This window comes from Gorilla gorilla, chromosome 10 (assembly GCF_029281585.2).
Source record: "Gorilla gorilla gorilla isolate KB3781 chromosome 10, NHGRI_mGorGor1-v2.1_pri, whole genome shotgun sequence".
NCBI lineage: Eukaryota > Metazoa > Chordata > Mammalia > Primates > Hominidae > Gorilla > Gorilla gorilla.
In genome coordinates, this window is record NC_073234.2 from 132,333,434 (window position 1) to 132,353,690 (window position 20,257).

The 20,257-nt window shown below is 41.5% G+C and overlaps 1 protein-coding gene across 4 annotated transcripts in view; it reads left to right on the top strand.

The window, feature by feature from the left end:
* FBXW8 (F-box and WD repeat domain containing 8) overlaps positions 1 to 20,257 on the top strand; it is a 118,030-nt gene that overhangs the window by 18,726 nt on the left and 79,047 nt on the right. For all 4 annotated transcript variants that reach the window (XM_055358121.2, XM_031000984.3, XM_019039143.4 and 1 more), the window contains 2 exons: positions 15,679 to 15,843; positions 19,908 to 19,996. In XM_055358121.2, the coding sequence (XP_055214096.1) occupies positions 15,679 to 15,843; positions 19,908 to 19,996 (254 nt within the window). The remainder of the gene's footprint in view (positions 1 to 15,678; positions 15,844 to 19,907; positions 19,997 to 20,257) is intronic.

The following is a 20,257-nucleotide window of genomic DNA, read 5'->3' on the forward strand; positions in this document are numbered from 1 at the left end:
ATTACCTCACATACTTATTTTCTGTGGTGAGAACACTTAAAATCTATTCTCTTAGTGATTTTCAAGTATACATCATTAACTAAAGTCACTGTGTTGTACAGTAGAGCTCTGAACTTATTTCTCTCATCTAACTGAAATTTTGTATCCTTTGACATCTTTCCAGTGTCCCATCCTGCCCCGCCAGCCACTGGTAACCGCCATTCTACTCTCTACTTCTATGAGCTCAACTTTTTTAGATTCTACATTTAAGTGAGATCATGCAATATTTGTCTTTCTGTGGCTGGCTTATTTCACTTAACATAATGCCCTCAGGTTCATCCACCATGTTGTTGTAAATGACATGATTTCCTTCTTTTTTTTTCTAAAGGCTGAATAGTATTCCACTGTGTATACATGCCACATTATGTATCATTTATCTGTTGATTCTGTATCTTGGCTGTTGTGAATAATGTTGCAATGAGCCTGGCAGTACAGAGATCACTTTGACAAACTGATTTCACTTCCTTTGGATGTATACCCAGCAACCAGAATTGCTGAATCATATGGTAGTTCTATTTTTAATATTCTAAGGAACCTCTGTTTCCTTAATGGCTGTGCTAATTTCCATTCCCACTAGCAGTGTGCAAGGGTTCCCTTCTCTCCATGTCTTTGCCAGCACTTGTTTTGTCTTTTTGGTAATAGCCATTCTAACAGGTGTAGTTTAATTTGCATTTCTCTGATGATTAGTATTGTTGAGCATTTTTAAATATACCTATTGGCCATTTGTATGTCTTCTTTTGAGAAATGTCTATTCAGGTCCTTTGTTCATTTTTAAATTGGGTTTTTTGTCTTCTTGCTATTGAGTTGTTTGAGTTCCTTATGTAATATTTTGGATATTAACTGCTTGTGAGATATATGGTTTGGAAATATTTTTTCTCTTTTGTAGGTTGTCTCTGTACTCTGTTGATTGTTTCCTTTGCTGTACAAAAGCTTTTTAGTTTGATGTAATCCCATTTGTCTGTTTTTGTTGCCTGTTCTTTTGGGGTCATATCCAAAAAATCATTACCTATACCAGTGTCATGGAGTTTTTCCCCTAAGTTTCTTTCTCATGATTTTACAGTTTCAAGTCTTATGTTTAAGATTTTAATCCATTTTGAACTTATTTTTTTTTTTATTATTGAGACAGAGCCTCACTCTGTTGCCCAGGCTGGCATGCAGTGGTACAATCGTAGCTCACTGTAGCCTCAAACTTTTGGGCTCACGTGATTCTCCCACCTCAACCTCCTGAGTAGCTGGGACTATAGGCTCACGCCAACATGCCCAGTTAACTTTTAAATTTTTTGTAAGGACAGGGTCTTGCTTTGTTGCCCAGGCTAGTCTTGAACTCCTGGCTTCAAGTAAGAGTTAACTTCTTTATAATAGTGTGAGACGGGATCTAATTTCATTCTTCTGTATGTGGATATCCAGTTTTCACAACACCATTTATTGGAGACTTTTTTCCGCATTGTGTGTTGTTAGCACCTTCATTGAAAATCAGTTGACTGTAAATGCACAGGCTTATTTCTGGGCTCTCAGTTCTGTTTTACTGGTCTATATATCTGTTTTTATGCCAGTGCCATGCTGTGTACATTGCTATAGCTTTGTAGTATATTTTGAAATGAGGTATTGTGATGCCTCCAGCATTGTTCTTTTTGCTCAGGATTGCTTTGGCTATTTGCAGTGTTTTGTGTTTTTATGCAAATTTTATCTTTTTTTTTCCCTGTGTTTGTGAAAAATGTCTTTGGAATTTTTATAGAGATTGCATTTCACTCACTTTGAGTAGTATGCACATTTTGATAATATTCTTCCAATCCATGAACATGGAATATCTTTCTATTTATTTGTATCATCCTTTTTCTCCTTAGCGTTTTATAGTTTTCAGCATACTGGTCTTTAGCTTCCTTGGTTGAATTTGTTCCTAACTATTTATTTTTGGTGTGGCTATTGTGAATGGGATTATTTTCTTGATTTCTTTTACAGATAGCTTGTTGTTAGTGTATAGAAACTCTACTGATTTTTGTATATTGATTTTGTACCCATCACTGAATTTGTTTATTAGTTTCTTGGTGGAGTATTTAGGGTTTCCTATGTTTATGTTTATATTGTCTGTAAACAGGAACAGATTAACTTCCTCCTTTCTGCTTGGATGCCTTTTATTTCTTTCTGTTGCCTAATTGCTGTGACTAAGACTTCTAGTACTATGTTGAATGGAAATGGTGAGAGTGTGCATCCTTGTCTTATTCCTGAAGAAAAGCTTTCAACTTTTTACTAAGTATGACTTTAGCTTTGGTTTTGTCACATGTGGCCTTTATTGTGTTAAAGTACATTTCTTCTATACCTCATTTATTAAGAGTTTTTATCATGAAAGGATCTTGAATTTTGTCAGATGCTTTTTCTGCACCTGAGGTGATCACGTCGTTTTTCTCCTTCATTCTGTTAATGCATTGTATTACATTTATAGATTTCTGTTGATTTTTCATAAGTTAAATGGGTGTATGATTGCTAACCATTTGGTCTTTGATGGACAACTGTATTCTCTAGGAGACACTGGAGTATCCATTCTCCATAACTGCCAAAAAATTAGTTTGTTTAGTGGTTAGCATTTTCATCCCTGGATTCTATAATGCATTTTACACAGGTGTTTACAGCTTCAAGAGAAAGGGTTTGCAAAATTCACTGGTAGGAAAACTGTACATAAAATTCAAAGCACCACCAAGACTATGAAGTTCAGCATATGAAGGCGGCTTGAGAGTGGTGAAAACTGTACCCAAATTTAGACTCTGGAGCTTGCTACCTCCATGGCAGTTCAGTGAAATCACACATGATACAGGACCATTTAGACAGTTTATGGTGTTCTACTCTTTCTTTTTCTTTGACGGAGTCTCGCTGTCACCAGGCTGGAGTGTGGTGGCGCGATCTCGGCTCACTGCAACCTCTGCCTCCCAGGTTCAAGCTATTCTCCTGCCTCAGCCTCCCAAATAGCTGGGACTACAGGTGTGCCACCATGCCCAGCTAATTTAGTAGAGACGGGGTTTCACCATGTTGGCCAGGATGGTCTCCATCTCTTGACCTCGTGATCCACCTGCCTCGGCCTCCCAAAGTGCTGGGATTACAGGCGTGAGCCACTGTGCCCAGCCGTTCTAATCTTTCTTTGTGAAGCATTTTGCTTAATCATTTTTCAACTTGAATATGAATTTGAAAGAATTTTCAATATTCTTGATTATTGTTGTAGTATTGCTTAAGTGGGGGCATTGGCGGATATTTTTTGATGCAGAGTGTGTGTCTTTAGGAAATGATGGAAATTATTTAAAGGCTAAAAATCACTTAAAAAATGTGCTGAAGTGTAAACTGTGCTCAGAGCCTATCAGTTGCATTAAGCATGAGTACCTATATTGTTTTCTTTCCCCTTGGAAATTTGATTTGTTATATTCTAACTTTACACATTGGCCCTGCTCCCAAGAGTTGAAAACAAGAGTGTAGCTAAATGAGGCCAATTCCTGGATTTCAGCCTGATGCTGTTAGCTGAAGTCTTGGAACAGGGTCTAATAGCTAGCTGCTTTACACAAAGTCAGCATTAGATGATAAAATCTTCATTCTTGATAGCGAGCTGCTGTTTAAGAAATCATTTCTTTTAACATTGCTTTTTGCTCTCCTGCTTTGTAGAGAGCCATGTGGCTTTCACATCTGCTGCTGGTTTTCTCATCCAAAGAGTTTATCAGAGAAAGATAGAATCTAGTGGAAGAAGAGATCCCCTTTTGGTACAATGGGGCTGCATTACAGGGTAGATTGGTTATGCTGGTGAGATTATTCTGCAGGTGTGAACAGTTTAATTTGCAACACAGTAGTCCAATTGTCCACCAGAATTCTTCCCTCTATGGCCAGTTGGATTTGGCTTTTTGTTGTTGTTGTTAACCCAGTTTTTAGAGCACATATATAAGAATAGAAAATATTCTTAAACAGAACCCCGTTAGCGTACAGTGACTAAGTTAGCTGTGATCTGTGAAGTCAGGATTTTTATGGAGCTCTTACATGGGAATGACAATAGATGGCCAGTAGTTTATAGAATTGGCTTTGTTTCATCAATCATTAAAATTAAAACCACAAAGTAATAAAAATAAGTAGCACTTTCATTTGTTTCTTGGGGTGTTTTTATTTTGAAACAGGGAGGAAATCCTTCTGTGGAATGTCCTGCTGCTTTATGATTTTATTTTAGAGGGGCTTGCTTTTTTTCTCTCTCTCCATCTCTCTTTTAATCTAGGTGCCTTGGGATTTTAGTGAAATTGGGCCAGTTATGTGGAATTGGCACCATGAACTAAATGTATGCCCTTGGAGAAAACCTGTTTGCTTAGATCTTTATGCCAAATTGGTAACTGACTAACAGTAAGAAACTCTGTTACTGGGAGGCCTTTGAGATTTAATTATCCCACAAACCATGCCGGAGACTGATTTTGCTTTGACTTTGCCTCCTTTCCATATCCCCTCCTCTTTTTTTTGCTTTTGAGGCTTTATGTTTTGAAAACTGAAGTCCTGCTACATTAGTTTGTGATCCGTGTGTACTTTTGATGCTGAGGTCTCCAGCTCCTTCCTTTCAATAGTTGTCCCTCGAGGGACTTAATCTCTCTGTGGGAGTGTTTCTTGCCGAAACATCTTGAAAACAGTGTAGCTTTTAGTAAGCAAAGTTACTTGTTGGACAGTTCATTGAACAGGTTTATAATCTTGCTATTTATAATTTTATGTTCATCTTTTTTTGTGCCCACAGGATTCCTGGTATTTAAAGGAGACTATTTTTTAGTGGATAACAATGATACAGTTGTTGGTTTCAAAATTACAAATTGGTTTTTAGGAGAAAAGTAAGTCTGCCATTATATTACAGTGTGAATAATTCTGAGGAGTGATGGCTTTTAGGTATTTACCAATATTCATTTTTTAAACTTTAAAAATTATTATAAATTCATAGGAAGTTGCAAAAAATAGTACAGAGAGTTCCTGTGTACCCTTCCCCCAGTTTCCTCCATTGGTAATATCCCGCATAACTACAGAACAGTAGCAAACCAGGACCTGACATTGGCACAATTCACAAATCTTATTGATGTCACTAGTTTTACATGCACTTATTTGTGAATCTATGGAACTTTACATGGATGTAGATTTGTGTGACCACCACCGCAGTCAACATGTAGAACATTCATCATGAGAATCTCTTGTGCTACTCTTTCACAGTCTTTGACGGCCACACTGGCCTCAAGTCCTTCCCCGACCCTTTCACCCCCAGCTCCATCTCTAACCCCTGGCAACCACTGATCTGTTCTCCAACTCCATAATTTTGTTTTCAGTTTTTTAATGTATATTTTAGTGCTTTGTATTTCCTAATGTGTAATTTTAGGAATTTAGCTGCATAAGTAATGATGTCATGTTTTTCAAGTAAAAGATAGAAAAACGTGCATAAGCAAAGTAATAAAGAAAAAGAGGGAAGATGCAGAGGTTAAAAACTTGAAATTTATGATAATATTGGTGAGCAAGAAGTAGTTGACAGCAAAATAAATAAGTAATTCTAGAACCAAAGACCAGCATATTAGATTATGGTATTTCAAGTTTCAAGGAAAATGTGATTTTATGTCCATGTAGGAGAAACTAAAATCCAGGCGCTTATAGCTAAAGATCTATAATCTTAATGAAGTCTGTGTGAGTCAGGAATCCATAGCCAAGTGAGGCTGAATTGATTTTCCTGGCAAAAGTGATTCTGCAGACCTGTAGTTGCTGGCAGGTTTCCCTTAGTTCTTTACTTTCACCCTTGCCACCAGACTTCTCTTATCAGGAAGTTATGTGGAAGGTTCCTTGTATGCTCAAGACCCAAGTGCCCTCAGGAGTTCCTTTTAATTCATGTGATTGTTTTGGCTTCCTCTTTTAAGCACAAATTTAGGGAAAGGCAAAATCACTCTAAAAAACAGATTGGGAGCTAGATGAAACAAGAATGGCAAATGAACATTGAGCTAAGTGGTGGGTACTTTGGAGTTCTTTATATTGTTCACTTTACTCTTGTGTGTTTGAACTTTTCCACAATTAAAAAGTTTACTAGAAAAAAAGCATAAAGCAAAATAATACATGTGAATAAGAAAGAGCCTACGGAGGGCAGCACATGCCAGGAGCTGAGCTGTGTCTATGACCTTTGAGAATTAAAAGCAATGCTAATTTTTAAAAAAAAGTTGGACTTACACTTTTATCTCATTTAGTTATTTATATAGAGCTGACTATGTATGTGCGAGGTACTGTTCTATATAGTGAAGACAGCTGAGAATAAAACATAAAAAACCGGCTTCTCAGCTTCCATTGTATACAATAAAGACATGATTAAATAGAGTTATCAGATGGCAGTGAGTGCTATGGAGAAGAACAAGACAGTAGAGATGATATGGGGGTTGCACTTTTGAGTGGCCAGGGAAGACTTTGCAGAGAAGGTGAGCTTTGAGCAAAGACCTGAAGGAGGGGTGAAGGACACTGTGCAGATCTCTGGCAGAGTGGAATAGCAAGGGCGAAGGACTTGAGGCAGGCGCAGCTGAAGCTCATCTGAAGCAGAGTGCACCTGTTGTGTTTGAAGAACAGCAGGAAGGTCCAAGTGGGTGGTTGTGGTACGCTGAATAATGGCCCTTCCAAATATGCTCACGTCCTAATCCCTGAATCCCACCAGTATGTTACCTTTCATGATAAAACGCCCTTTGCAGATGTGATTAGGTTAAGGATCTAGAGATGGGGTGATTATCTTGGATTATACAGGTGGGTCCAGCGCATTACAAGTCTTGTAAGAGGGAGGCAGGACGCCAGGGAGGAGAGAAGATGCTGTGTTGCTGGCCTTGAAGGTGGAGGAAGGGGCCACAAACCAAGGAATGTAGGTAGCTTGAAGCTGGAAAAGGTAAGAAAACTGTTTTCTTTCTGAAGCCTCTGGAAGGAATGCAGCCCTGCCCACACCTTGCTTTTACACTTCTGGTCTCCGGAACTATAAGCGAATAGATCTGTATTGTTTTAAGCAGCTAAGTTTGTAGTAGTTTGTTAGCGCAGCCATAGGAGACTGATACGGGGATGTGGTGAGCAGAAGGATTAGAGGAGGAGAGGACTCAGGATGTGATAAGCGTTTAATCCATTAAAAGAACTCGAAGTTTTGTGAATGAGATGGGAAGCCTTTGGCGTACTTTGAGCAGAGGGGTGACAAGGGCTGCCCTACGTTTAAAAAGGGACCATTTGGGCTGCTGTGTGGAGAATCGGTTGTTGGGGGACAAGGACAGCAGCAGGGAGACCAGTTAGGAGGCCACTGAAGTAATCCAGAGAAGAGGATGTGGTGCTTGGGCCAGGATGGCACCAGCAGAAGTGGACAGAGTCAGGATTGTGGATGGGCTGGATGTGGGGACAGAAGGAAGAGAGTCAACAAGGACTCCATGGTGTTTGCCTTGAGCAACTGGAGGAATGAGTTCACCGTTTACCGGCAAGTAGCAGACCATGGAAGGAGCATGTGTGGGTGTGGGGGAAGATCACTCATTGGTTGTGAGGCTGAGGATGAGCTCTTCGTTGAGCTCTGGGCTGAAGATGGAAATTGGAAGCCGTCAGCCACATTGATGGTATTTAAGGCCAGGAGACAAATGAGAACATTAAGGAAGTGAATGTAAATAGAGGAGGGGTTCAGGGATGGAGCCCTGGTGCTCCACAAGGATTAGAGGCCGTGGACATGAGCAGGGCCAGACAGAGGACCGGGAAGGAGTTCCCTGCCAGGCAGGAAGAAAACCCAGATGTGTTGTTCCTTGGGACCGTGGGATAAACGTTTTCCAGGAGGAGAAAGTGATCAAAGGTGTTAAGCGCTGCTGTTCATCAAGTAAGAGGAGGACTGAGAAATGACCATTGGGTTTTGCAAGTTGGAGGTCACTGATGACCTTGACCAGGGTCGGTGGTGTGTTGGGGGCAAAAGCTAGTGGCTCAGGAGCAAGTGAAGAGAGAGGAAACTGAGACAGTGAGTGCATAGAGAGCTGTTTCTATGTGGTGTGTCCTCCCACAGTAGACTTGATATGTGAACCTGTGAAGGGAACAATGAGACTTCCCCTCTGTGAGCCTCACTGGTAACCCTAATCCAGGCAGAGCTAATAAAGCTCATTTTTGAGCCAACAGCTTTTTTTTTTTAATGCTGCAATTCACAGTGGTGCTATAAAGCAAAATGCTGGAGACACTTTTATTAGCAAGTCCTTGCAGCTGAGGCTCACTCGGTGGGGCTTTACTGAGCAAGGCCATTCCAACTCTGGTGTATTAAAGAAAGACCATTAGGCCTTTGGAAAATTCAGGCTTGTAAACTTGCTAGATTTCGTAAAACTTAAGGAATCAAAACAATTAACAAGATTTCCTTTTGGTGGGACCCTTTAACATTTGCTTGTGAAAGTTTAACTAGGTCTTTTTCTTGTTGATTTTTTTTCCTTCAGAATTGAAAGTCATTTTTAAAACCTGTCATTTTTGTTCTCCTTTAAAAGAAGAAAGAAAAGCACCCTCCTTTTATAGTTTGCTAAATAAATTGTTGACACATTTCTGTTTTTAATACCTAATTGTGGATACAATCCTGATCCCTTTTTGGAAGCAATTCTCACCTCTGCCTTTTTTAAGTCTCTCAAAGAGATTTTTTATTTGTTATCCAGGACTTAAACTTTAGCTTGAATATTATTTTCTACGGAATAAGCACTGTGACCCGGGGTTAGTGATGTGAATGATGCACCACAACATCAATTTTTTGGTCTCAGTTTTTCATCCTGTAACCCTGTTGTACAAATTTCAGATTGTGTTATTTAAAATGATTTGGCATTTTCCTTGAAACTGTTAGAAAAAGCTGCTTTCAGCTTCCAGCATCTTTAAGGTCCGACATATTTGAGACTTCCTGAAAGCCTCATTGAAAAGTTTCCATTTTAAAGTGGCTGAGATTTGCACAATCCTGATGAAAACTCATACAGAATGTTTAGTTTGAGATTTTCTAGTTTGTAATCATTGAGCACTGCCTTTGGATTTTCCTAAAGTGCAGATGATTCAGAGGCTCCATCCAACAAAACGAAGCTTGTAGCTCATTTTTGAACACATAATTAAAAAGATTGCTTTCCCTATTTGGGGCCAGTCTTGTGATCTAACCTAGGTGTAACAGCAGGGACCCCAGCATTTCCCTATAGCTTCCTCAGCCATGGAGAAGTAGCCCCAGTCTGGGTGTGTCCATGGGATCTCTGTCACGTGCCAAAGGTTTTGGTTTCATAGCTTGGGTGGGAAGTAGATGAGAACTGCGGGCCTGAGTGCCCAGTACATGGTTAGTGCCCAAAACATATCTTAACTGATTGACCGGTAACCCAAATCAGTGTTCTCTAAAGTGACTTCTGCAGAGCACTGGGCTTTTGAGATACTCGTTGCAAAAAGAAGTCAGGAACCAAATGAGTTTAGGAAATGCAGCTTCTTATACAGGTTGAACTTCCCAAATCCAAAAATCCCAACTCCCAAATGCTCCAAAATTAGAAACTTTTTCAGTGCTCATTGGAGCATTTTGGATTTTGGATTTGGGGATTTGGGAGACTCAGTCAGAATAATGCAAACGTCTGAAATCCAAAATACTCCTGGTTTTAAGCATTTTGGATAAGGGATACTCAACGTGTATCCCCTTCTTAGAGATGTGCAACACATGCCACTGCTATTCAAAGCGCAAGTTCTGCAGCGAGGAATTCTGCTTCATTTTGTTTAAAGCAGTGTTTCCTAAGCTCATTTGACCGTGGGATCCTTTTCTAAGGAACTTATTAACACCTGGAGGTGTTGTTCTACTGAATATGCTTTTGGTCCATGTAATTAAAGAATGGCTACATTTATATGATCTCTTAATTACTCTTGAGTCTTTTTTGTTCGGTAGTTACATTTCATGACTTTTACAAAATGTTGCGGTTTCTACAAAAAAGGCATATGTATGCCCAGGATCAGAGTAAAGCTGCCCTGTGTTTCCTGAGCACGTTCTGCCTTTGAGAACCTGTAAAGGTCTCTATATGTTACCTTTATCTTACACCTTATTTAACCCTGAATTCCAGGGCTCGGTTAGGGGACGTACTCTGCTCTGGGACTACTCAGGTTGTGGCCTGGCTCGCTCACAGCTGACATTGGTATATCCCTATCTGTGCTTCATGATTGCCCATTGCTCAGACACTCTGGCACAGACAGATAGACAGACAGCATCTGGGTGTCATGGGTAGGCTCAGCTGTGGACCAGACATGCCAAAAATAAAATCATGGTGTCCTGTCTAGTCAAACTGGAGCTCCAGCATTGCTGAGTCGTTATCCCGTTCTTTATTGCCTGACCACTTGTGATCAGATGAGGGCTTGTTTTCCTGAGCCCTTAAGGCTAAGATGGAGAAGTGTGGGATGACAGTGTGGTTAAGTGGATTTGTAACTGATGCTGTGGCCATGCCCAGGGTGGGCTGCTTAATGGATCCATGTCAGCCTGGGGGGTGGGCTTCAGTGGTTTGCCACAGAGCTAGAGCCCTATCTTTAGCACCATCCTGGTTGTCTTTTTTTTTTTTTTAAATAATTAAGACGCAAAGGCCCACAGACCATATTTTGCAGATGACTTATGGATGGGAGAAGTGGCTAATGCAATGGATGACAGAATTGGGATTCAGAGATTATCTGGGGGAGGCTAAAATGCTGGGGGGTGGGGCAGACGTTGAGGTGGGGATTAAAATGGATCGAAAGTTTACAAAGTTAAGAATTTAGGTATAAAAAATAGTGTGGTGGAAGGATGGTGGGCTTTTTCTTTTTTTTTTTTTTCCTTCCAGTTTGTGTTTAAAAAAAAAAACCCTGAAGAATCATGAGGACCAAATTGAGGTTACTGTTGCGAGGAAGAGAATGTGAACGGCGAGAGATACTCAGGAGTTTTAAGCTGATTAGCAATCTTTTCTTTTGTCTGCAGGGTGGCGAGTTCACGGGTGTTTGTAATATTCTTTATGCCTTTTCATTTCCCTTAAATATTTAATAAATTAAACAGACTGCAGGAGCTTTAGTGGACCATTAGTTGAGTAGCCATGTTGATGGCTACAAGTAAAGCAGAAAACCAGTGTCTGATAAGATCCTTCTGTGCATGGGACTGCACAGCCCATATTTGAGGTGTTATTGAGTCTTGAGTACCACATTTGAAGAGGGGCACTTTAGATGTACAAATGTTTTAGGGTGCATTGAGAGAGTGTCAGAATGGAAACTATATGAAAAATAGTGGAAGGAAATGGATAATATTTAGAGCAATGAAGAAATGACTAAGGGGAAATATGATCGCTGTCTTCAGCTATTTGAGGGACTGTCAGGTGGAAGAGCAAATAGATTTCTTCAAAAGGGCAAAATCAGGGCCATAGGTAGAATGAGTTTTCTAGACAGTGGAAGGAAGCCCTTTCTAATATTCAGACTGCCTGTTGTTAGATCAGACTGATGGGGGAGGTCAGCTCTCCACTGGAAGCATTGCAGGATTGCCTGGGCCCCATTGGCCAGGGATGCAGTGGGGTGCCTTCTTGCAATGAGGAGATACACCTAGTTGATCTCCAAGGCCCCTCTTGATTCTTCAGGTTCTAAACCACTGGAGACTGAGACAGCGTGACACTCTCAGCATTAGAGTGTGACACTTAGATTCATAGAAATGACAGCTTTGTCACTTATTTATGCCACTGATCTAACTTTGGATGCTGTGAATTCCATGCGAAGCGTCCATGCCTGTAGGGAAAGTGACTGAGGTGATGTGACTGCTTATCACACATGGAGCTTGTGTGCACACGTACATAGCAGAAGCATAATTAAGGAGGCCAAAACTTTAATGTGTCGTCAGTGTTAGGTTGGTCAGTATTGCTTTGATATGCTTTTGGTTGAATAAGGTATTGTAATGATTATTTTTGGTATAGTTTGCTTGAGATAGAAAGTCAGATTTTGAGACCAAGATAAACTGAGTTCTTAGATTCCCACTAATTTTACTTTGTAAGTTTTAGCCTCTTTCTGTGTGACTTATGTCTTTTTTATACCTCTGTCCCTTCATTACTGCCTTCTTTTGTGTTAAATAGATATTGTCTAGTATGCTATTTTAATTTCTTTACTCTGTTTTTTGAGTTATTTTCTTAGTTGTTGCCTAGGGATTACAGTGAACATCTTAGTTTAAAATAATCTAGTTTGGATTAATACCCACCTAATTCCAGTAGTGCACCAAAAACTCTGCTCTGAGATAACTTCATTTGGTGTATGTTGGTACACTTGGGTCATATCCCACAGGCCTCTGAGGCTCTGTTCATTTTATTCATTTTTTTTGTTTTGCTTTGTTGTTTTTGTTTTTTAGAGATGAGATTTCACTATGTCACCTAGTCTGGAGTGCAATGGTGCAATAATAGCTCACTGCAGCCTTGAACTACTGGACTGAAGCAATCCTCCCGCTTCAGTCTCACAAGTAGCTGGGACTACAGGCACACACCATCACATCTGGCTAATTTTTTTTTTTTGTAGAGATGGGGTCTCACACTGTTCATCAGGGTGGCCTCAACTCATTGAGCAATCCTCCTGCCTCGGCCTCCAAAGGTGCTAGGATTACAGACTCTTTTTTTTCCTTTATTCTTTTTTTTCCCCCATGGAGTAGATAATCTCAGTTGACTTGCTTTAAGTTTCCTGATTTTTTTTTTTTTTTTTTCCGAGACAGAGTCTTGCACTGTTGCCCAGGCTGGAGTGCAATGGCGTGATCTTGGCTCACTGCCACCTCTGCCTCCTGGGTTCAAGCGATTCTCCTGCCTCAGCCTCCCGAGTAGCTGGGATTATAGGCGCATGCCACCATGTCCAGCTAATTTTTTATATTTTTAGTAGAGATGGGGTTTCACCATGTTGGCCAGGCTGGTCTTGAACTTCTGACCTCGTGATCCACCTGCCTCAGCCTCCCAAAGTGCAGGGATTACAGGCATGAGCCACTGCGCCTGGCCAAATTTGCTGATTTTTCTGCCAGCTCAAACTTGTTGTTGAGCCCCTTTAGGGAATTTTTTATTTCAGTTCCTGTACTTTTTAACTCCAGAGCTTCTATTTTTTTTTTTTTTTTTTTTGAGACGGGGTCTCACTCTGTTGCCCAGGCCAGAGTGCAGTGGCGTGATATCGGCTCACTGCAACCTCTGCCTCCCGGGTTCAAATGATTTTCCTGCATCAGTCTCCCGAGTAGCTGGGACTACAGGTGCGTGCCACCACGCCCGGATAATTTTTTGTATTTTTAGTAGAGATGGGGTTTCATCGTGTTAGCCAGGATGGTCTGAATCTCCTGACCTGGTGATCCACCCACCTCAGCCTCCCTAGTTTTTTAACAGATAATTTCTATCTCTTTATCATTATCTTCTATATGGTAAGACATTGTTCTTCTACTTTCTTTTATTTCTTTAGACATGCTTTCTTTTAGTATTTTGAGCATATTTAAAATAGCTGATTTAAAGTCTCTGTTTAGTAAGTCCAGCTTCTGGACTTTCTCAGGGATAGCTTCTGTTGACTGCCTTTTCCCCTGTGTATGGGCCCTGCTTCCTTGTTTCTTTGCATGCTTTTGTAATTTTGTTAAAAACTGGACATTTTAAATAATGGAAACTCTGGAAATAGAATCTTTCTCCCTCTTCAGAATTTGCTGTTATTGCTATTGTTATTTTTGTTGTTGCTGCTGTTTGTTTAGTGACTTTTCTGGAATAATCCTCTAATTTGTATTATTTGTCATGTGCACCTCCTGAAGTCTCTGCTTGGCTAGCTTAGTGGTTAGCTAGTTATCAAATGGAGATTTCCTTAAATCCACTGAACCAGTAAGTCTCCCAGCCTTTGCTGAGGTGCTCTCTGTATATTGGGGTACTGCTTCACCATTCTAGCAGCTTACAGCTCTGCCTTAGCCTTCACTTCCTGCTTGTGCAGAGCCTCAGGGTCAGCCAGAGGGGAGAGGTTAGGGCCTTCTCTGGTCTTTCCTGGGCACACACATAGCCCTATACATTCACGTGGCATTCCAGACTCCCAGGAATATATTGGAGCCTTTCAGAGCCTCCTATGGACATCCCATTTCCAAGCTTTTTCTTTCAAGCTTTTTGGTCAGCCTCTAACAGCCCCAGCTAGCAGTGCCTCCTCAGGCAGCTGTAGAGTTAAGCAGTTGCCACTTACTATTTTGGGTAAATGCCCTGGAGATAGGACGGAGACAGTGCTCAGCCAGCTCAGATAAAGACAAGCCTTGAGAATAGAGCTTTCTGGCAAGCTGCCAGCCAGGTCAAATGGTGACAGTTCTCTGGGGATTTGATTTTTGGGGAGCTCTAAACTTGTCTGGCCTCTCTAATGGCTGCTAGGCTGCCGGTTTTTACAGCTGCTATCTTCATGAGGTTGTTGATTTTTAAGGCAATCCTGGAGCTGGAAGAGGAAACAGAATTAGCACACATTAAAACAACTTAGACGTCACTGTTCTTACTGAGATTTAGCCACTTTTCTTGGATAAATGTTCCTCAGAATGTTGCAATCCTTTTGTTAATTTCCAGACTCCGAAAAAGTTGATCGATCATTTTTGGTGGAATTCTTACTGCTGTTATGGAGGAGCAGGTCTTTGGAGGTCTTTAATCTGCCATCCTGCAAACTAACTCTCTGTCAGTGCTTTATCAGCTGAGGCCCTTTGTGCAGTAAGAGTCTGGTCTCCTACTTTCTCTCATTTTCCTTCTTCCCATCTCTGTCTTTGAGTCTTGAAGTGGCCCTAAGGGAGTGTTAAAGAGTACAGGGTACTGTAACCTACCCACTACCACTCTTCATTAGAAGTGAGTCTCAACTTTTGGATGGATGGCAAGCATCAGGCACTTGATCCTGCATTCCCAGAATGCTGTGCAGACCGGGATCACGCTGATCTGCTTGATCAGTTTCTCATCTGCCAACAGAGTCCATCTTTTGCAGTCTGGCCAACTTTGCACATGATCCTGTGATGAAGTAAACCTCTTGTTCCCCTAAATTAGTGTTGGAAAACAAAATGCTAATAGTTAAAATGGCCATTTCCTCTGGATACTGTTGGGATTTGAAAGTCAGGCCAGGCATAACATTAATTTTTCTAGATCTAATCTTACAGTCCTGGATAATGGCTTGAGTTTTCTGTTAATTAAATATATACATATGTTTAAAATCTAAATTCTCACATGCAATTTAAATTTGAATTTTTTACCTGACCAGATGTTTGGGTTATAGGTAATTTTATGACAGCCTTTGATTTTGGAGGCCATCAATCTTCAATTCTATAAGGTGGAAATACAAATGCTTTTTGTCAAAAGTAAAGAGATTCCATTCTGAAAAGCTCCGTATGATTGTATAGCTAATTACCATGTAAAAGTTTATATTTTTTGCATTTTATGTATTTGTGTATTTTCTTCTCTTATTTGTTAGATTACAATTTAACCAAGTAGTCTAAAATGTGATATTACATGGTGGTACAACAATTTTGAAATCTTGAAAGATAAAACTGGAAACATTTGCTTGTATTTTTTTTCACCTCATAGTGTTTTGTTAATGAGACATTTTATACTGCCATAAACCCAGGGCAATAATATAGGTGTTGATTGATTTTTGGATGACAAGGGGCTTCTCTAATTGCAGAATTTGACATTTGTGTCACTTCTGCTGTTTTAGGTGAGCAAGACGTGGAAGGTGATTGCAGAGGATGAGGTGCTGTGGTACAGGCTGTGCCAGCAGGAAGGGCACCTTCCGGATAGCAGCATCTCTGACTATTCTTGCTGGAAGCTCATCTTCCAAGAGTGCCGAGCCAAGGAACACATGTTACGAAGCAACTGGAAGGTGGGCAGTGGCCAATATCATTACCTGTGAAAGAATAGCCTGCAAGGACATGGGAATCCAAGCTTTCACTCATAGCCTGAGATTAATTGCCAACAGCGAAGGGAGAGGGGTACACTGAGCCTCCCCTTCAGCTGTTGTGACTTGTTGCCCATTTTGTTCACCATTAGATGATCTGCCTCTGTTTTCAGCCTCAAGATTTGGGAACATCCTCTTATTCTGCAGGAGAGGAAGGGTGAGATTGGGTTGCCAGCCACTTCCTCTCTGATTGTTAGGGTGGTCAGAGGAGTGCTCTGTGCAGCCCCTTTGACTTTCACCAACTCTCTGGAGGGACCCAGAAAGCAAAAGCACTACCTGCATACAAAAGAGGAGCCGAAAATGTCATTTCCAGTAAATGTAAGAGGGAGATGATTAAACATCTCTAAGCACTGTCTTCTCTTCCCTCACATAACCTATTGGCGTGCTTCCATAACATTTATCACTTCAAAGTCTCTACAGAAATATTAGATCACAGCTAAGAATTTGCACAGTGAAGTGTTTCCATAGGAGATAACTGTCAAGAGCCGTGTTACATAAAGCTGTTTGAGGCATGACGAGACAGCAGTGTGGTAGCAGTGTTTCTTTCTCACCTGGGAGGCTGGAGATTCAATGGTAGAGAAGGGATGGAACCATTCTCTTTACTCCCATAAAGGTCAATCCTAATAGACTTTGAGATTAACAAGCTTTTGTGCATTACTGATAGTGACAAATTGCCTATGTGCCTGTCTGTCCCTACTCACCTCCTAACCTGATTAGTGACCAATACGCTTGATCTGGGCAACCTCACACGGTTTCTAGCAAAGTCAATAAGAGCAGTGTCTCTCTAATTCAGGGGTTCTCAACCCCAGCACTAGTGACATTTGGGGCCAGCTAATTCGTTTTGTGCGGGGCTGTCCTGTGCATTGCAGGCTGTTGAGCAGTATCTCTGGCCTCTCCCCATTAGACGCCAGTAGCATTCTCTTCCTCCCCCAAGTCATGACAACTAGAAATGTCCCTAGACATTGCTGGATGTCCCCTGGGAATCAAAATCCCCTCCCAGTCGAGAACCACTGTTCTGAGAGTTAGTGTGGCTATCCTTTCTTAGGCTGTTAAGACACCACCACTAAGACAGGTCACGCTGGCCCCACAGTGCCCTTTTCCATCCACCTACGGTAATAAACTCGTCTGGAGGGAGCCCCCAGTCCCTCTTGCCCATGTGCCTGGGTAGGTCCATGTGATGGACACAGGCAGAAAGGTATGACGAAGAAAGCTGCCCAGATAAACAAGGGGTCAGAAAGCAGAGGGTCTAATCCTGGTGGGAGGGGCTGCGATTTAAGGAAAGCTTGAGAGCTGAGTGTTAACGGGGTCCTTTCTCTACAGAAAGGAGAGATACTTTTGAGATTTACAAGCAGGAGAGTTGGAGATATTTGGCATCCCCAGGCTTGAATTCGAAGATGTCAGACCGTGGTAGAGAAAAGCAGCAGCTGTGTTTTTTGCTTCCTCTTTGGTGATAGAGAAAGCAAGGGAAGAGGACAGGTATGTCCTTGTTGGGCCTGGAGGTGGCAGAAGTGACGATATTTTAAAGACCCATCACTTAGCATTTGGCACTTAGTAACACTTTACAAGTTATATACAATCTAGCTGAATGTCTATTTAGTATTTATTTCTAATGAACAGGAAGTCATGTGTTAGGTAAGTACTCACTACATGGCTGTTGATTGAGTGAACTGGAGTGGACTGCAGGCTGAACCAAACATGAGGGAGACTTCTATTTGGAGCGTGTAAGGTCCATTTTCTGACACTGTTAACAAGGAGAATTCTAGGAGTGAAATTTTAAATGATGTATCTTTCATTAAATGTAATGGTGGGATTCTTACCAAAATTCTGGAATGAAAGAAAGCCTTATCAAAACATGAAAGGCGGCCCGGCACCGTGGGTCACTCCTGTAATCCCAGCACTTTGGGAGGCTGAGGCAGATGGATCACTTGAGGTTAGGAGTTCTGTGGCCAATATGATGAAACCCCGTCTCTACTAAAAATACAAAAATTAGCCGGGCGTGGTGGCACACACCTGTAGTCCCAGCTACTGGGAAGCTGAGATTGGAGAATCGCCTGAACCCTGGAGGTGGAGGTTGCAGTGAGCCGAGATTGCGCCATTGCACTCCAGCCTGGGCGACAGAGCGAGACTGTCTCAAAAAAAAAAAAAAAAAAAAGAAAAGAAAGAAAGAAATGAAAGGCAGTGTTGGGGCAAGTTGCTTTACTTTTGTCTGCCTCCATTTTCTCATCTCTAGAGTAGGGGCTAGGAGTGGCACTGCTCATGGCGTCGTGGTGAGGATGATCGTCATCAAGTGTCTGCCACTCCTGCAGAGCCTGGTCCACGCTCAGTGCTCAGGCGAGGTTGGCTGTAGGAGAGCATAGGCCTCTGCACACAGATGCAGGGTTCTGTGCTGTGTGTGCTCGACTTCAGGATGGGTTAGGCAGGCAATTTGGTTTGGTACCTCTTAAGTCAGTGTCTGGGGAGACCCTAGAAGGGACCCCAGGGTTCTCAGGTACCTCCACAAAGAGAATGACCTGCAAATGCATGAAGTTATCTGGAATTGCATTTCAGAGCCAACCTGGAAACGATTTGCTAAACTAATTGTGGTGGCCATAGTGTTTTTTTTCCTAGTGTTTGCATAAATGCAGGTTTTCATCTTAGGCCCTCTATTTTTCTTTCAATACTTTTTCCCTCACAAGAGCTTTTTTGTTATTGTAACCTTGGTTGTGGCCTTCACACAGCTGACTCCCAGATCCTTGCCTTCCCTCCCCATATCTCCACTTGTAGGACAGCTCCACGTGGATGTGTCTAGTTTTGTCTCTCAGCCTTAGACTCGTTCCTTGGATTAAGTTAAGACCATCATGCAAATTACTTTGCTCAGTTTCTAGAGTCTAGGTACTTAATAAATGTGTATTTTAATGGAATGATGTCATCTTTTTCCTAATAACAGAAATAATAATAATGATGGCTACCACTTATTTAACACTTGCTGTATGTTAAGAAGTGTGCTGGGCACTTACACTGTTTCTAGTCCTTGTCCCAGTCTGGTAAAGTTGAAATTATGGTATTCTTGAATACCTTTATTCATGCTTGCTTTGTGGCCTATCTCACTTTGCCCACCCTCCCACATGTAAATACTTTATGTCCATTCAGATTCCCTTCATTTTAATTCAATTTAATTTTTTATTTTTTTAGAGATAGGTTCTCACTCTCTTGCCCAGGCTGAAGTACAGTGTTGCAATCATAACTCACTGTAGCCTTAAGTTCCTGGACTCAAGTGATCCTCCTGCCTCATCCTCTCAAATAGTTGGGACTACAGGTGCATGCCACCACACCTGACTGTCTTTAAAATTTTTTGCAGAGATGGGGTCTCCCTGTGTTGCACAGGCTGGTCTCAAAACTTCTGAGCTCAAGTGATCTTCCTGCCTCTGCCTCCCAAAGTGCTGGGATTACAGGCATGAGCCACTGTGCCTGGCCTAGACTGTCATTCAAATACCATTTCCATGAAACCTCTGGCCTCTCAGTTAGAAATAGTATCATCTCGTCTCCTTTTCCTCATCCTGATCTTTATCTATTTGTATATAATTTTGCATTTTATTCTGAGAGTCCTTATAAGAATTAACAGGTAAGGTATCATGTAATACTTTCTTTTTGCTGAACTGAACTTTTTCACATACTTTATAAGTTTCTTTAGATACTTGCCACTCCCAGCAGATACATGCCAGCCTATTGTGGATGGTAGTTATTGGTGAGCACATATTTGCTTTCTATTCTGTAACCTCCTGGAGGATGGGGCAGTGTCTCACACATCCTGTGTCCTCGAACTCGCCTATGCTTAACAGCTTAGCATGTTAGTCATCATCTTTGTCTTTTTGAATGCCCACAGAACTTTGAATGCACTTGTTGTCCATGCTGTAGAGAATTGCTGTGGAAAGTAGGTGAAAAAGCACGATGCTTGGCTTTCGGGCTGTCCCGAGAGTAGTCTAAACTGCATCCCCCTTTTCCTCACGCAGAATCGCAAAGGTGCCGTGAGCGAGCTGGAGCATGTTCCTGACGCAGTTTTGTGTGATGTGCATTCTCATGATGGCGTGGTCATTGCGGGGTAAGCCAAACCGTTTCCACTGAGTGCTCTGCATCTGAAGGTCTTTCATTTTTCTCATACCACCCTCTGAGTACCAGTGACCTTAGCTTCCTTTGAGAGCATGTACCTCCCTCAGTTACAGCCCATGTGGAAGAGGGAGAGTCTCCGTGATTGTGTTCCCAGGGACGTGAGAGCGCGCAGCAAGGGTGAGAAGCACATGGTGTAGAGCGGATCTGTGATCCATTTGTCTCAATATGTCTTTCCCAGCTTTTAAATCACTCT